Below are 17,486 nucleotides of genomic sequence, written 5' to 3'. Positions count from 1 at the left end.
ATTCCATTGGCCCGCCAGAGAGTGACCTACTTTTGCGCCGCATCTGGTTATTGCTACCTCTCTCCCATTCATTCTCAATGGTAAATATGGATGCAGTACACGTTTTGGCCACCAGTGTCAAATTGGGGGCGCTGTTTCACTCCTTTCACATAGTTAAGGAAACACTTTTGCGATGGTTTGGTGTTTTCCAACTTTTTTTGCAAAGGCTGTTGACTTACAAAAGAATTTATGCTAAACTGACACTTTCAAAATGATCAAATATGGCATTTTATTTCAGTTAACGAATGAACGAGGCTACTAAAACTAGGCTTTTGCCTTAGTTAATATTGGTTTTGATGTAGCATGATATTTGCATAGATTAGATAGAATCAAATGCAAATGTATACTGAAAAAACTATTATTTGTTGAGTTATGTGCTTCACGCTTGACATCACCATGTTGGGCCTGCGATCCACAGGCATTTTTTAATTTTGGCCCTCGGAGACGAAAAGTTTGGGCACCCCTGGTTTAGAAAGAAGCTCTAATTTTGCCCCAAAATCCAATCCAATCCCCTTTCTTTATATAGCACATTTAAACAAAAATAAATAAATAAATAGAAATATAAACAGATTAAAAATTGGGTTCACAACTCAATCTGGAAAATTTGCGGCTCCCTCGATGAGGTTCTAAAACCAGTCCACCACCTGGAAATATAGGCCTAGTCTGACAAAGTAATTGTAGCATCAGAAGCAGCACATAATGCAGTGATAATGAAGTCTTCCTGCAGCTGTACGCACAAACGAGCCGCTCCACTTCTCTCTGAGCTCCTGGAATTCCCTTTGTTCATAAGAAACTCCTTTTGATTTATTTTACAAAGAAGCTTGGATCCTCATTTTTCGCCTGTTTTCTTCTCCCTCGTCTTTCAGGGGCTGCCAACCATCACAGTCAGACCACGCTGCGGCCTCCGCTCCCGCCTCCACACAACCACCACACCGTGTCCCACCAGTCTGCCAACAGCCTGAACAGAAACACCCTGAGAGGGGGACGCAACCCCATCCACGCCCCCGCCCCGGGCACTGGGGACGGGCCCACCACCCCCGAGTCAGTACAGCTACAGGACAGCTGGGTGCTCAACAGCAACGTCCCTCTAGAGACCAGGTAAGACGAGTTTTTAAAGTTTAAAATGTACATGTAGCCCAAACTAGAACTTTTGTCTGTGTGAGCTATTTTGTCTGGACAAGACAAATAAAAAGTTACCCGTGCCTAGGGCTGCGTACCGTTAAATGATACCGGTGTGGTATCGAAAGCAGGTACCAAAAAATGCTGTTGGTCCAGAGACATCATTAAAGGAAGTGGCTTGATTGGTTCTGCTGAAATAGGTGATTTTTTTCCCCCTTTTTTTTCCTGAATGTTTTTTTCCATTTTTAAATTTTTTCCCCCCAAATTATTCCCCATTTTCCACACATTGCTCACATTGGAGATGAACCCAATATTATAAATTTGAAGCTTAATATAGAAGGTGCAGTTATGCATGAGACCTGAGGTGGCAGTAGTGAGTATGAAAATGACTTGCATCTAGTCCCTATAAAGTACCGGTATCATAAAAATCTTATCTTTTTCAAATAAAGTTACTAGCTAAATATGTTGTACTCTATTTGAGCAGCATAATAAAATAAGTAGTTTATAATAAGTGATAATGAAAATAAAATCCAGCATGCACTAAGCAAAGAATGCTAATAATATGCTTACCTTTTGCTAACACAAGCAGCCTAAAAACAGGGCTATGAAAGCTATGCTCTTACACTAGATGTACCACTCAAAAGTGCTGTCTCACAACACACGAGATGTCCCTGCAGATCCCCCGTTTAAACATTTATGGAGTGACATTGCAAATAGGATTATGAATTTTATATGGCGCTGCACAGTGCTGCCTCTGGTCACGTCAGAAAGCACCGGCCGCCGCTGTGTTCTCTGTGTTAATCTATTCTGGACATTATTTCAACATTATTATTCGTAGACGCATGACTCAGGCCTTGTTAAGTTGCACCCACCTCGTCTTTTCGTCGTGTTAGTCAATAAATAGAGGCCTTTAGTGAGTTTTTATAGTCACCATTATTCTTTAAGAGATTAAAATGCTATGTCCAGTGTAAACACAGCACATCCTGGAACGAGTCTAAAAATAGGCTGTTGCTGAGGTTAATGCCATTTATTATTGAAGCATATGTATATATATTTTGTTTCTGTAAGCATCACTTTTTCCCTTGTTTGGGCATTACTTCTATATAGTAGAAATGGCACGTTTTAGAGAACAACTTATGAAATAGTAGCGTCTGAATTCCCCAAAAAGTGCAATAACACCACATGCCATATTTTAGAAAACATGGCTTTATCATTTATCATATTAATTAAAGGCACACTGCGTAACATTTTGGACTATACTGTACAATCAACACAAAACAGGCTCTCAATGACCAGTTCGACACAGAAAATGCCATTTTTGCAGTGGATAATGAAAGAATGGATCTGGATGAGGGCCTAACCTGTAACTCTCAATTCTACTGACTTTAGTCAACATCTCCATGGAGACGAGCTGGAGACACACCCACTCCTGGTAAAGTTGTAGTCATGTTTTAGCAGAGGTGAGCCGCAGAGAGCAAAAGCACATGTTTGTTTGAGGTATTTTTCAATGGGGAAAATCTATATCATAAAATAATGCTTGTATTTCAATTTAGTTTTTTGGGTGAAATCTTGCGCGGTGTGCCTTTAAACCATAAACGTGTAAAAAAAAAAAGAAAAAAAAACCCTGTTTCATCCCAACGCTCAAGAATCACCGTATTAATAGTGAACTTCTTTAACTTTGCATGGTTCAGCCAACGTAATCGTTTCATCTACATTTCTATTTTCACGTCCCTTTACTTATTCTGAATACATTTTCCACCTCAACAAATGAAATGCGTGGCTCACAGATAAGAAATAATGCCTCTTAATTGTGTTTACACCGTGTCATTCACCGCCGACACGACCAGTTTAATATTTGACACTAACAACAACAAAAAAATGCTATGATTCAGTGCGAATAACAATGCATTTAGTCCTCTTATCGCCCGGCAGATCGCACACCAGAAGCCGCCACATGTCGAAAGCCTATTCTGCGCGCAACCTGGAGTGAGAGAGAGAAAGAGCAGGAAGTGCAGACCATTTCACACAATCCACACATGCGCTTTCTCGCCCCCTAACAAAGAACACTTAGCGGGCAAACAGTGCATTCAAGCAAAGGGTATTACTACTGTATTCATGAGGCGCGCGGTGAGAGCAGCGCCGGTCTATTTACACATACATCCTCGCTAGCATGCTCACTAGCACACTTGCATTTAGCATCTACACCCTGGCGAGCTGTAGTTGTGTTTCTCCTGCTGGGTGTTGGGTCGTGCCGCTCCGATGGGCCCCATAAGATCCCTTGAGCGCGGGCCACTTGCACTATTTATAAAGGCATGTTTAATTCAGGCATCTCCTCAACCTGTACCCGTGCTCTCCTCCCCGTCATATGCATGATGGAGGAGAGGGAAGGAGTAGCACGGTGTTAGACAAGAAACGCGGCAGGTATAAATATAGCTGCAAGTTTCAATTGTTTATATGAAAAGAAGAAGAAAAAAAACGTTGCCATGGTTATTTTTTACCAAAGAGACTATGTAGTTACAAGAAATGGGACATTGGATTCTGGGGAATGTGTTTTCATAATTTATAAACTAAGAAGGCAATAAGCAATGAGGTCTGCCATATTTTTCCCTCCTTTCTGATTGAAATAAAAGAATGTATTTTTAACCCTCACCTGAACGAGCACACTTTCTCCAGTTTGGCTTTATCTAAATCTAAAAGCTTCTTGGGAAAAAAATGGTCATAATAGCAAAGGAAACGAGGATGAAAAAGCAACAAAAGAGCGACAAAAAGCGCAGAAAAATAGAGCGCTGGAAAAGTGACAAAATGTGTGATAAAAACGCAACAAAACGGCTAAAAGATAGCAACAGAGAAGTGATGGAAAAGTGACAAAAAGCGATAAAAAAGTTTTAAAATAACAACGCGAGGGAAAAGGCCCATTGTACGTTACACTGGCCTATAGGCTGTAACCTTTTAGATTTGGGTTACGCTGAATTGGAGAAAATGCACTCGGTTAAAGGAACAGGCCACCGTTTTTACATACTGAGATATGTTCTTACCTGAGCTTAGACCAGTTGATACGTACCTGTCTGGTCTTTGTGCTACCCGTGGAAGAGCTTGGTCGCTTCTAACTTCACCCCGTTTGGAGCTATAGGAATATACTAGAGGCCAAATGGGTCTTTAAAGGGTAGCCCTAAATTGTACTAAAATATCTGTTAACTGACCATGTCCGAAAACACCAAACTTTGATTACTCATATGATTAGTCATATTACCGTCAAGTGTGTCCTATTCCTATTTAATTTCAAAGTCATAACTCTTTAAGATACTAAGCTCCATTTCGTCAGGAGCAGAACAGGACAGACCACTTGAGACCAGTTGGTTTTGAGGAGGGTCATTAGAAGAAAGTGGCCCGGAGCGGTATTGACTTGGCCAACAGGAGGTGCTGTGGGGCTACGTTCATGCCTTTTAATGCAGAGTGAGAACTGCTCAATGCTTTTTGCCAAGTTCTTTATATACATGTTATGTCTATACACCTGTTGCTCATAAACAACTTTGTTATGCTAAACATTGAGCTCAACATTAAGATGCCATTCTCTCAGAATATGACACTGATCACCAAAACAGGTAAGCACTTGGGTAAATATGACAACTATGTGTATATACAGTATGCTTTTAGGCTTGTGGTGTTTTCTTCTCCCTTATCTAAATCATAATCTAAACCAGTCCGACAAGCAAACCGCCCCAGACCCCAGAGCTGAAGTGGTCTGGAGTTGGAGCACTTTGGACCACTCCTATCGAAATGCGCTATAACTGAGCTGTAAAGTGAAGTGCTACCAATGCCTATGCCAATGACTATAGGTCAGATCTAGAGTGTTTGAGAGTGTTGCATTAGGAAGAGCATAAACAAAATGCCTCAAAATGCCAAATTGCTGCTCTCCAATAAGTCAAGAAAGTATTCAACATGCCCCTTTTTAGCCATAATGATGCACTTAGTTTTTAGGCTGCTCTAAATCTTGCCAAGTCACCTAGCCGCTGCTTTAATATTAAATAGTGCTTTCAAGACACATTGGGGAGATGAGTTGTCTAAATGGTGCAGCACTCTTCGGTAGATTTGTCTTTCTTTCTTTTTTTTCTTTAAATGCACAAATGCTCTTTTTATTAAGACTGATTGCTTCCTTTATTGCCGCAGATGAAGACACACATGCGCGCGCAGTCGCTGTCGAACGCTCTCTGTTTGCCAGTATTTGGTCATGTTCAGGTGGTGGGGTTGGGCATGGCTCGGCGCCTGTCACAGCGAACGGCGCCCAGAGCAGCGCATGCGAGAGACCGTCCAGCTCCACCCTCCATAGCCCAGATTGAGGCCTCTTCTCTGGGATGGCTCGATGGCGGAGGCTGGGCTGGGTGGGCTGGCTGGAGCTGCTGGAAGCCTGCGATTGGGCCCAAGCCAGGGAGAGTCACACCATCCCCAAAGCTGGCACTGTCTGTCCTCCAGCTCATTAAAACTAGCAGCGAAGAGATGATGAGCCCACGTGTGAGCAGGGAAAGTGAAGCGATTCTAACAGCGACGCTTGCTTGTGTGTTTTTCGTTTGACTGCGACTGCTCCCTAACGTAATCATATGTAAATCTTGGCATTTGTCGTCCACTTGTTATATTCTGCTAAATGCGAACGGCTATGTGGGGGCGCGTGGGTGTGTTTTTTTGTTTTTTTTACCCTATAGCGTGACAGCAACGCGTGGATGAAGATTGATCACCTAAGAACACCCCAGGGCCCGGATGACTGGCAGGGTAACAGACAGGATATAGGGGAGGGGGGCGAGCCCGAGTGAAGAGAAAGGGGAATGGTTTACGGGACAGGATGAGCAGATGAATGCACAGCTCCAGTGATTGAAGGAGATTGTTTTTTGGGGGAATTGGGTGGCAGACGCGAGATAGCGGGAAGAAGCAGGAGATTTGGGGACCGTCCAACATGGATGCACTCACCGGTGAGAGAATTAGTATGTGCTAAGATAAGATAGGACTTTTGGTTAGGTAGTTGTCAATTGCCATGAAAGTGTATATTTGTACGATTACTGCTATGCATGGTTACTCAATATATTATATATCTTTATCGCAATAATTACATGACATCCATATTGGTAGATGCCACACGCCACAACAGGTTTTTTTTTCTTTTTGATTCTCCTAATTTTGTTAGTGTAATTTTGTTATTTTGGCCCTTGCTTTTTTTTTGTTTTAAGTTATTTTACACAATTTGATGACAAAAAGCAATACATTTTCTCGCTTAAATGTAATGAAATGCGCTAGAAATTAGTCAAATTTTCTCAAAGTAAGAAGAAGAAGTCTTTGGGGCAAGTTTTTTACACTTCAATTAAGAAACATCTACAACAATCTTATTTCAAGTAAATTAAGATGTTCTGTCTAATTTTGAGTGCGATTAGATCTTCTTTTTGGAAAAGTTTGGAAAACCTACCCCATGGACAGACTTCTTCAAATTAGCTACTCAAATCAGGGGCAAATGTACTTATTTCAAGAAAATTGTTCTTATTTCTAGATTATTTTTTTCAGTGTTGAAATTGTTTTGTTAAGCATGGCAGGGATATTGGCGCAATATTCATTAAACAATATTACTGCTATTTTATTTTATGTTTTTACTGTTGTGTAATAAGGGTGGCGTTGTTAACAAGAAATGTTTTTGGTAAGAAAAAGGCTTTTGTTTAATATTTTTTTAATTGTAGTATTACTTTTAAGATAATAAAAAAAAGCATTCTTGACACCCTCTGGCTCAAACGTCCTGGCCAAGTTGGGCAGATAAATACAGAGCTCCGGAGATTGAAAGAGATTGTTCTGGGGGAGTGTGGTAGACAGGAGATAGAGTGGAGACGCCGGAGATTGGGGACATGAAACCATCTACAAGCACGACATTCGTCAGAGACATATAACCAAAGGACCCAGGCCAGGCTTATGTGCGTGTACATTTGTTTCCCCGTTTTTACTGAGAGCACCTGATTACGAGTCGGCCCCGCGGAGCCCCGTCTGGTGCCAGAGTCGATCTCTGCCTTGGATCGTGGGACATTCCCCTGCACCTTGGGCCCGCTCCATTGTGGCCACAGTCCTAAGCGGAGAAATGGGATCGCCAAGAGCCCCGGCGCATCTCAATTTATCTCGAGGCGCAGCTCGGCAATGCAACAGAGGGGCGGGGGCGCTGCTGTAGGTTATTTTCAAATGCATTACTACTGGGGACAGAGGTGAGGATGCTACCAGCAGAATCCACAGGGGGTTAGCGAGATTCAGGGGAGATTTCTACCCAATAACTGTTGAAATTCAAGTATAAATAATGAAAGTGAACTGATCTATTCATAGAAACCTTTAACATTTACCGGAAATCTAGGACAAAACACTTTTTTTTTTTCTACTTCTTGGAAAATGTTATAGGGCCTTTAAGGCAAGGAAATTGGTTGTAAAAGTATACAGTAGTTTTTTATATCTTCGTCATTATTGATAAAATTCCTGGTTCATTTTCTTCTTTATTGATAGTCTCCCGGTCTCTAAATGTCCTGTATTACGTCGCATATGGGATGTGCTGAAGTCAAATTTCCTCTCATTTCTGCAACAACATATATAGAAAATGCTGCCGACTTTTGAATAACCAAGGATATCAAGTTTTGTTTCAGCTGTCTGTAAAGTTGCGCGGCAGACGGCCACGCTTGATGGAACGAATTTCCTCCTCTTGGTATTTTCTTTTCAAAGCAAATATGAGGCCATTACCACATCCATGCGCTTGTTACTGAGCGACACAATTCTCCTGACGGCATCTGGCGGACCATCATTTTCAGATCTGACCGTTTTCCCGTCGCCGTCGCCACCATTCGACCTTTGCTAATTGTTGCATACCTCTGACGGCGGATCCTCACAGGGTCCCTCCCCGTAAGTACATGTTTGTCGAAGGCTGAGGGTATCAAAAAAAAGCACGCCAGCTCCAGGGGAATTCTCGCTTTGACTTCCCGCTAATTACCCAGCATGCTCTCTGTTCTGTGGTTAATTGTTCGGGTCCGTTTTTCCAACTCTCAGCGGAGATGATTGGATGAGAGTGAAAAGGCGTCCTCGACTTCTTTTCATTGTCAAAGGCTTTTAATGTATAGACTCCCACTCCTTGGTCCGTTCATCTCTTATGGCGCTGCTCACGCTGCCGGGATGCAAATGAGGTGTTTGATAGAATAAGCAGGTCAGTTGCATGAGAAGCAAAGCCCACATGCATTTTTATTGTGCGTGGGTGGACCCAGGAGTCTTTTGAAAAAATGTGTGTCAGTGTGTGAGTTGGATCATAAACATCATAAGTATTTACTTATCATGTTGAATGGGAGGATATTATGGAAGACTTCAGGCTGCAAAAGATATAACCAATCTATAGTGGCCTGCTCAATGTTGGTAGTGAGAAATTCAACCTATTAAGTTTAGGATTATTTCAGTCTCATTATTGATATATCCATTTCAACCTGGATAGACTCAAACAGGCAAAAACAACAATAAGGTTTATTGACATATATTTTTGGCGATAAGATATATGAATCCAATTTAGTATGGATGGGCAGGTTAGAGTTGGAGGTGTCTTGCCCCGGAGCCTGGACACAGGTGGTGGTATGCTGTAGATGGCAGAGGCAGAGACGGGGTGGAGGTGGGTCGCAGCACAGCTGGGAAGCAAACAAACCATGAATGCCAGAGGCTTAAAAGCAGAACCGAGGGCAATGGCTGCTACGAAGGTGTGGCTCATCATTGGCTGGAGGTCGATGATGCTGAAATTGGTCTCCCAGGTTGAATTAACGCATGGGCTTCATCACTATCCCCCTCTGAGAAAAGAAAACGATTGTCAATGTTGAGTTTTGAAATGTTGTACTAATTTTTATGCTTAATCTGAAGGGTTGAGAGCTATGACTACAGTGAAAATTATATAATTGCATGCCCTATACAGTTCGAAGGGAGATATTATGATTTTGTGTTTGTATAGTATTTGGGGATCATTTAAAAAAATCTTGTTCGCTGTCTTACTCGTTAGTTTGTTGGTAAATGTTATATTAATATGAAACAGCTTATTGGTTTCTTGGTTTCCAGTTTGACACAGGTTACAAATCGTCTTGTGCACCTTTAGAGAGCGTCAGAGAGTGGCAGACATTTCTGTGTGAATGACTCAGAACACAGCTCTTGACATATTTTTGATTATGGAACGTTATTTTCTGGCAGAAAGCTCTAAACAGACAATTTGGCAGAATACCCTCAGCCATTTACATTTATTCAACATTAAGCCATTGATGTCGGTCGTTTCATATTGCTTCATTGTCATTTAAATCCGCTTTGTGGCGAAATTCAACCTTCAATCTTTTTTGTCATTGTCGAAGGGATCAACAGTTGGTTCATGGGCTAGTCACCGGAGCCAAGGTTAAACAATGATCTAAAAAGGTCTAAAAAATTGTGAGATTGGTAATTACCAGTATTGTCATGATTTAAGGGGGCAGTGTCAGTCAGAAGAAGTTTTTGGGGAAGCCAATTAGGAAAGAAGAAATGTCTGCAAAATGCGGAACCAGCAGTCAAAACCTGTAACAAAAATTGTCAGAAGTCTCCTGAAAAGTTAGAATTAATTCCTCTGTCAAAAAGCTTTAAAAAATAACTTTAAAACAAGTACAAAGTGGTTATTTGGAAATATTTACTTCCATTAGTTTACTCAACTGGTATAATTGGACGACGCATTTTCATCTTGAGATTTACTTCATAGCAGGTGTGACATTTCTCAAATTACTTCACAGTTATTTTGGCATGTGCATTTTTAAAGTCATCCACAAGTTTTCGCCGCTAAAATGATATTTGTTGAAGCAGTGGAAGAGCCGGAGATCAGTCAGCTCCTCTGACATGCGCAGATGTTTATGTACATGACGAAATGGTGCCTGTTTTACAAATGTGACTGTCTCAAACTGTCTTTGGGTGGGACATTGTCACCTTTAAGACTTTCCGAAAACTTACAAACGTTTCAGCTTGATGACGTTCATTATTTTTATTACTCTTTATTTTCCAGATAATTTACTGTTGAATGCAGCTTTGCAAAGAACTGAAACCGCATGATGTTTTGGCTGTAGGACTACTGCCTCTTCCATTCTAAACAACCAAGGACAGATGACTACTTCTGACAGCCTCCACTGCGATTTAAAACTCCTGTATGACCGAGACCTCACATAAGCATTACAGCAATCGTCCTTGCCTTACAACATGGAAATCAACCCGGAATTAAAGAAGTTACACAAACCAACCATCAGCTCAGTATTCAATATAAACAGCTGCCATTTTTGACTCTTGGGGCTTGCATTGCTGTGGAGATTGGTGAAAGAGGCTCAGTGGCAGCTTCCTCTAATTATCTATGACGTTTCTACACTGGACCACTGTCAAAAAAAAAAAAAAAGAAAGAAGAGAAAAGAAATTTCCTTCGTATCCCCACATAAACGCACACAACTCCAGCCTAATGATACAGACTTGTGATTGCCGGCTGCCCGCTATGATAGAGCCCCCTCTATAGTCCTCTGCAACATAAATCAATGTCAATTACCTCCCCAGAGCACATTACACACTTTCCATTCCTCCACGTAATTAGTATGGGCCCATAGACATATTCCCCATCCCTCTCCGAGCCTCACAATACGGCGCGCGCAACAACAAAGACCAAAATGAATTTGGTTCAAATACACATAGCGCCACATCTAGCCGTACATTGTGTCAGAACCGGAGCTATTTCACAAGCTCTCTATCTGCATTGCCATTAGGCGTATTGTAATTAATTACCGCTGGCCGCGCCATCATAGACTGCTTCAATGACTATGAAAATGAGGCGCAGACACACTGGTTGACCTTGGACTGTGCGTGCTACTGGTGAATATGCACATACATGATCGGGGAATAGCAAACGCATACATTAACATAGATAGCCGCTGTAATGCTGACAGGCTGATATTTGGGCCACAGTTTGCGAGTGTTTATTTCTACAAGCAAGAGTAATCACAATCAAAATAATGATACAATTTGAATGGTGATTATAAACTGTTCACAAAAGGTTATGGGCGCAATCTTACGTTTCTAAACACTGACTGTAGACTAGACTTTAGTGCTGTTGGGGGACGCTCTGTGCAATTTTCATATCTGGCACAGTAAGTGGCTGGATTGACTCCCATGGCGATGTTATGCACAGCAGTTGTCCCTCCCCAAGCTTTACCTCCTACAGACAGGACTACACTCAATATTTTCCACTACTGTGGGGGAGCGCACGTGCTGGTGGTTTGATCACGTGGAGTTTGCCCCACGCTCTTTAATACTGGCACTAGAGTGGGACTAGCCTGGCCTTAGCCATCCGTAAACTCCGGTCATTTATCATTTCCCTACATGTACGTCTGGGCTTGATCTCATTGGCTGCTTTATATCGGTTGGCTTTCTACCCACCATTCAGCGAGCGGGGGAGGCGGGTGTTGTAGGTGACGTCAAGCATTTGCGCCGATTTGCTGGTTGTAGTTTGGCAATGGCGGCGGATACGAAAGAAATGGAAGCTCTTCAATCCGTCCCGGCTCGGCTCCCAAATATCCAGAAGATAAAATTGAAGCCATGGAATACGCAAGGAATGACCCCAAGAGTGATGATAGAGTTATGACAGAGTTATGATTGAGTTGCTTCACTCACTCGGACGCATTACATACGTCACGAGCAAACGCTAGCGAAAATCAGATCCAATCTTTTCCATGGAGTTCACCCCTCCCACCTGATAACAGAGCTCAATTGAGAAATTCTAGACCCTTGTACGAAACGAAGTAAGTACGAGGGTATGGTAAAACCAGGCTAGAGTGGGACCCATCAATACATTTGGGAGATGGACAGTCTTAAGCTGACAGTGGAAGAAATAGTTTGGAGTTTGTCCTACGAGTTCTGAATAGGATGCAAGAAGCTGCGCACAATGTTAACGTAGAGGAGAGCGAAGTGTATGCTGAAAGTGCTCATGGTAGCGATGTTCATAGCACACCATGCCTCAACCGACCCCTTTTTTCTTCTCTAAGAGACGGCCTTCAGGCTGCCGGCGAAAGCACTGGCGCACAATTGTTTGTACGCAGGATACGGCCTTCATCTTGAGCAATGTTGTTGTTCTGCCAAGCAGAAGATCAGGCCCTGTATCTTATAATACGTACTTAAAGGTATATTTCAGGATTTTTGACATAGGCCTAGTTATCCAGAGTGTTGCTGATTTCTGGAGATATTTTTTTTGTGTAATTCATGCAGTTCTTATATTTGAAGAGTTTCGTGGCGCTAGGCTAGTGCAAGGCTAGTGCATTTCTATGGTATCAGCTAGCCTGCATTAAAAACAGTCTGAAAAGAATATTTTTTGGAATATAACTGACTTTGCATCACATGAATGATCGCATTTTGAGGGACTATTTTCTAGCAGATCACTCCGCAGATCACTCTGTAGCTTATACAACCACGAAGCTGATGCTGCGCAAATATAAGGTCTTTTGAATGCAAAATGGTTAAAATGATTCTATCGACACAGACATTTATATGGTTAGTTTGGCGTTTTAAGAGATTTGCCTCAGGTGCACTGTGGAGTGGGTCAGACTGTTTTTAATGCAGGCTAGCTGATATCGTAGAAATGCGCTAGCCTTGCACTAGCGTAACTCTCCAAACAGCAGAACTGCATAAATTACAAAAAAAATATCTCCAGAAATCAGCAACACTCTGGATAACTAGGAAATGAGGCCCCATGTCAAAAATCCTGAAATATCCCTTTAAGCTTTACCTTAGAGCTGAGATTGTTGAGTTGCTTAGCAGTTCATCTTTCAGCCTTCTCACAATTAAATCTATTTCCCAAATCATTCCGCCCAACTTCACGCTTGGCAGACACAGCCAGTCAAGACGTTTCTCTTTGCCAGGCTTTTTATTGCCTCGGTATCACACAGCGAACCTGACAGCTAAAGGGGAAAGTAGTAGTAGCAGAAGGAAAAGAAGCAACCAAGAAAGGCAGATCCAGTTGCATCTCGGTCCAACAATCAGAATCAGGACTTGATGAGAGTGAAAGGGAAAGACAGCGCACAGAGACGATAAATAATGGATGGAGAGTGCTCCCAAACCTAGTCCTCTCCTGCTTAGAGCACGTCAGCTGGTTTGATGCGAGCGGACAGATGTATAAACACGCATTTGAAGAACCAGGGAGCTCCTAAATGCGCAAAAGCCACGAGCCAAGTACAGGGAACTGTCAGGACCCACGTAAATATTGCCCACACATCTTGTACATTTTTCTCCTGGAGCCTTGTTAGTGTAAGGACAATGTGCGTAGTTCTGAAAGTTTTACATTTTGCTGAATTGATCTGCATTTTTTTTGAGAAAGCTGTCGATTGATGAACTCTCAGACTGAGACTGTCAGAGTTAAGTCATTAAACGTTGGCATTTTTTAATTACCAATGAGAAAATCGGTTTCATAAAAGTTGCCTGTGTTTTTTTTTTTTTTTTTTTCCTCCGTGAAGTTAATGAGAGTTTGCGAAGTTACTGCACTAGACTGACACACATTTCTCGCAGACTCTTGTCATTTGAGGTCCGTCTGTACAATATGTTCAGATACAAAGCCACTCGACTGCACTGATACATCTCAGAGCCACAGATGCCTTGGGGAACTTCTCGTCCCAAATAGTAAAAGAAAACCGAAGGCAAAATAACCACCCATTAACAAAATGTATGTTAATTTCCTATGACAGCAGCCAATCACGTCAACGCTTCCAGACGGGGGTTAAGCAAGCAGCCTTTGGTCAATTAGCTCGTCTCTGTAGCGCCAGTCTTTTGTGCAATTAACATAAAGATAGCATATGGCTCACAAATGATGCTCTTTACATCGCAGAAGCAAACATTTGAAGAAATTAATGAGGCTTTTAAAGTGTAGTTTTATATACGCTTCACAATGTTTGTTCTTTGAAAATGACAAATGTGAAGATTAACAGCGTTACATTAAGGCTTTGGGAATGACAAATGTTTGCTTACATGCAACATAGGGTTTAATTGCCTCGACTCAAGAATTTTACTACATTTGCGGCTGCTGTTGGGAAAGCACTGGGTAAATTGAACATCTTGACATTCAGTCGGACAATGCCTTTGTTCTTTTGTTATAACAAAGGCAGCAATACTGTCATATAGTTAGGTACATGTAGCAACTAGAATGTACACAGAATGACAAAATAAAGCACTTGATATTCCTTGCATTGTCAGGTGTCCAGGACTGGAAAGTTGGATTGTATTTGAGGTACACCAGGACATAATTTAGGTGCACCACTTTTGAAATTCCTTAAAAACAGAAAACTCGAGCGCTATAAATTCTCTATCTCTGCTGTTTGTTATTTCAATTCATCGTCTATAACCATACATTTGACATCATAAGTGTGATTTCATGTTGAATTTAATGAAAAAGAATGTGATACAGGCCTGCATTGTTATTTTATGGTGTTGCTCTCCCATTGAAACAAAATTATATTGCAAACCATTTGGTCACACATACAATGATAGTGAATACATTTGTGTCAAGACATACTCCCAAACTAAAAGATGGCTCAATAGTAAGGCTCAATAGTAAGGCCTCTTGGAATTGAGCTGTAAATGTTTTATACTTCTGTGAATCTATTGTCAATCATTTATCCATTGACTGACGTTTTGGCCCGCGTCTGAAAATAGCACAAGCTCCTGTATCCAAACAGACGCATGGATCCGCAACTCTCAACTCGATACTTTTTCAATACCCATTTAGTTTTCCACCAAAATAAAACTACTTTCCGACCATCTTTAAAAACCTTCTTGGTGCTTCTTCAAAATCTCTTGGCCCAAATTTCAACTCACCCCGCCAATTCCAAGGTCAAAAACAGCCTCAGACAACATCCCTGCTGGAGCGTGCTCACCTGCGCACCTCACAAACATCTCCTCGGACAAAGGCGTGGAGCTGAAAAGCCTCTCTTCCTCTGTCGTTTCTGAGGGAGAAGTGACTACGGCCCGTCTGATCCGCCTCTCTCTCACCTCGGGGCTCTGCTCAGTGTGACCACCTGGAGTCTGAGCCGGGGCAGCCTCGCACTTCCTCTGAGCGCTTTGCCAAAGAACTGCAGCTAAAGTCGATTCTCTGCCTTGTTCTGACCTTGGAAAGTTTTTTTTTTTTTTAAAGATCTTTATTTTTCCTTATTTTGGATGGTTAGAACCGAACGGTGGAGGTGCTGGTGCCTGTTGAGAACAGTAGAAAAACTGCGACTTATAACCAGCTCATATTTCTAAGACTGTGTGGGAATAATTTCGTTTTTGTTTTTTCAACCCAATATTGGCAACGTCCATTGGTTTGAAATGCATGATTTATGTTTTGGCCGTCTCTTTTGTTCATTTGGGGTTGCCAAAGTGAGTCTCATTTGCATGGTGGTATAGATACAGACAGCAACCTAAACAACAAGGGGGCGTGGCCAAGCCGAGGGGAAATAAAATCTCTCATGGAATCAACATTTTTCAATCTTTTTACCCACGGACTATTTATCACACACCAATAAAATCAAGTCAAAACCAGGTCCATATGAACGTTTTTTTCACAGCAAATTGTTCAATAGAAGCAAAAAACGGCACTCGTTGCTAACATTAGCATAATGTTGCATGAAGCTAACGTTGCTTCCTGGTTAGCATTGTCCGTTTTTTTTATGGGCTGTTGAGCCACTTTGCTCCTCTTCATGTCTTTGTATCTTTGTATTTAGTTGAAAAATATACACATAATTTAGCATTTGTTAAATAAGAGCTAGCTTACTTGTTTACCTTAATAAATCCTTTTCATAGTCCCTCTGAGCATAATACAAGGGTTAATAGGAAGATTGGGGGGTCTTTCATCTCCCCCTTGTGTGAGTCAGGCCAGAAACCCACAATTGCAACTTCCTTGCCCCTGGGTCGTAGCCACCAATACACATTAATAGAAACATGAAGAAGAAGCTAACAAGCTAACGGGCAAAGCTAACTGCGGGCTAGCGCTACTTAAACAGTATTTACTGCCAAGTTTGAGTCCATTGTGTAATCCCTCTCTCCCTTTGTCTTTTCTGTCAGTGTAGTATTTACTCACACAGACAATTAATGAGTAAAAAAAAAAGCAACATGCAACGACACCTGCAGTGGCGCTTATGGCCTCTAGGGGCATGAGCTACTTAGTTCTGCTTTAAAGCAATGGTGGATTCAAAGGAGAAAGTTCACCGTTTTTTTCTCTTCTTTGTTTTCCCTCTGGCTGCTTCAAACATGATCATATATGGGCAATTCCAAAGATTGCGTCTGTATCTATTGCATGACCAGACGCAAATGTATGTCTGGACTTGGTGTTGGTGTTGCCACAACTGCAGTTTTAGAGAATTTAATATCCGGAGCACCTCTGTCACCCCAATTAATCTGAAGTGAGATGCAATGGAAAAACAACTTTGTGAGTAATGGACATAGCGAGGATTTATTTATTTTATTTTTTGCTGTCTGAAAAATGTCCATTCTGTGAGATTACCTTCATGATATGGTATATGGAAGATAGTGAGCAGGGTCATAGCTGTTGACCAGAAAAAATGCCATGTTGAGTAAGTACGACAAACAAAAAGCTCACAAGAACATAACATGCCCAAACGATATAATTTTGAGGGACGGAGAGGCGTGACAGAGGAAGGACTGATAGTAGATCTGGAAATGGGAAAATGGCGGAGGGCTGAGAGGGGGGGGGGGGGCTAAAGGGGACTTGTTGGGTGAGCAGGTGCAGAATAGCAAAGCATAATGGGTAATACTAGCTCTGGGAATGGTTCAAATCCCCCTTTTATCCTCTCGCTGAGCTCTGACCCCGGTGGGCAAGTGGGAACCGGAAGAGCGCACGGCAGCAATCCCTCAACGCCATCAAGTGCAGAAATGAGGGGGCATTGGAGGAGACGGTGCAAACGGAGGGAAAAGGCATGAAAAAGGCGTATATATAGAGAGAGAGAGAGAGAGAGAAAAGGTGGCTCGAGCAGGTGGAGGTTAAAACGAGACCTTGGACTGGAACGAATTGGAGACACAATCAGTTGAAGAATGTTCAAACCCATATGGCAGGAAGGGTCCATCGCAAAGAGAAATTGGAGCGAGCCTTGTCCATATGTGACCTCGTCGTCTGGACTGATTGGGTGGCAGATTGGACTGTCCTTTTTATGTTTACCTTGCCGCCGAGCTTTCCCCAAGACTTATTTCAAAACATCATCTTATATCACAACCTCTGTGCTTTATTTTGAAAGTTCTTTTTACAACGTCTGGAGGGGAGTGGACCTTTTCTATTCTGTTGG

At 42.0% G+C, this 17,486-nt stretch overlaps 1 protein-coding gene across 16 annotated transcripts in view; it reads left to right on the top strand.

The window, feature by feature from the left end:
- tenm2a (teneurin transmembrane protein 2a) overlaps positions 1-17,486 on the top strand; it is a 385,466-nt gene that overhangs the window by 268,324 nt on the left and 99,656 nt on the right. For all 16 annotated transcript variants that reach the window (XM_079556152.1, XM_079556155.1, XM_079556154.1 and 13 more), the window contains one exon: positions 906-1,137. In XM_079556152.1, the coding sequence (XP_079412278.1) occupies positions 906-1,137 (232 nt within the window). The remainder of the gene's footprint in view (positions 1-905; positions 1,138-17,486) is intronic.

This window comes from Gobius niger (genome assembly GCF_951799975.1).
Source record: "Gobius niger genome assembly, chromosome: 5".
Lineage (NCBI taxonomy): Eukaryota > Metazoa > Chordata > Actinopteri > Gobiiformes > Gobiidae > Gobius > Gobius niger.
Note: the sequence above shows the minus strand (reverse complement) of the source record. Positions and strands in the feature narration are given on the sequence as shown.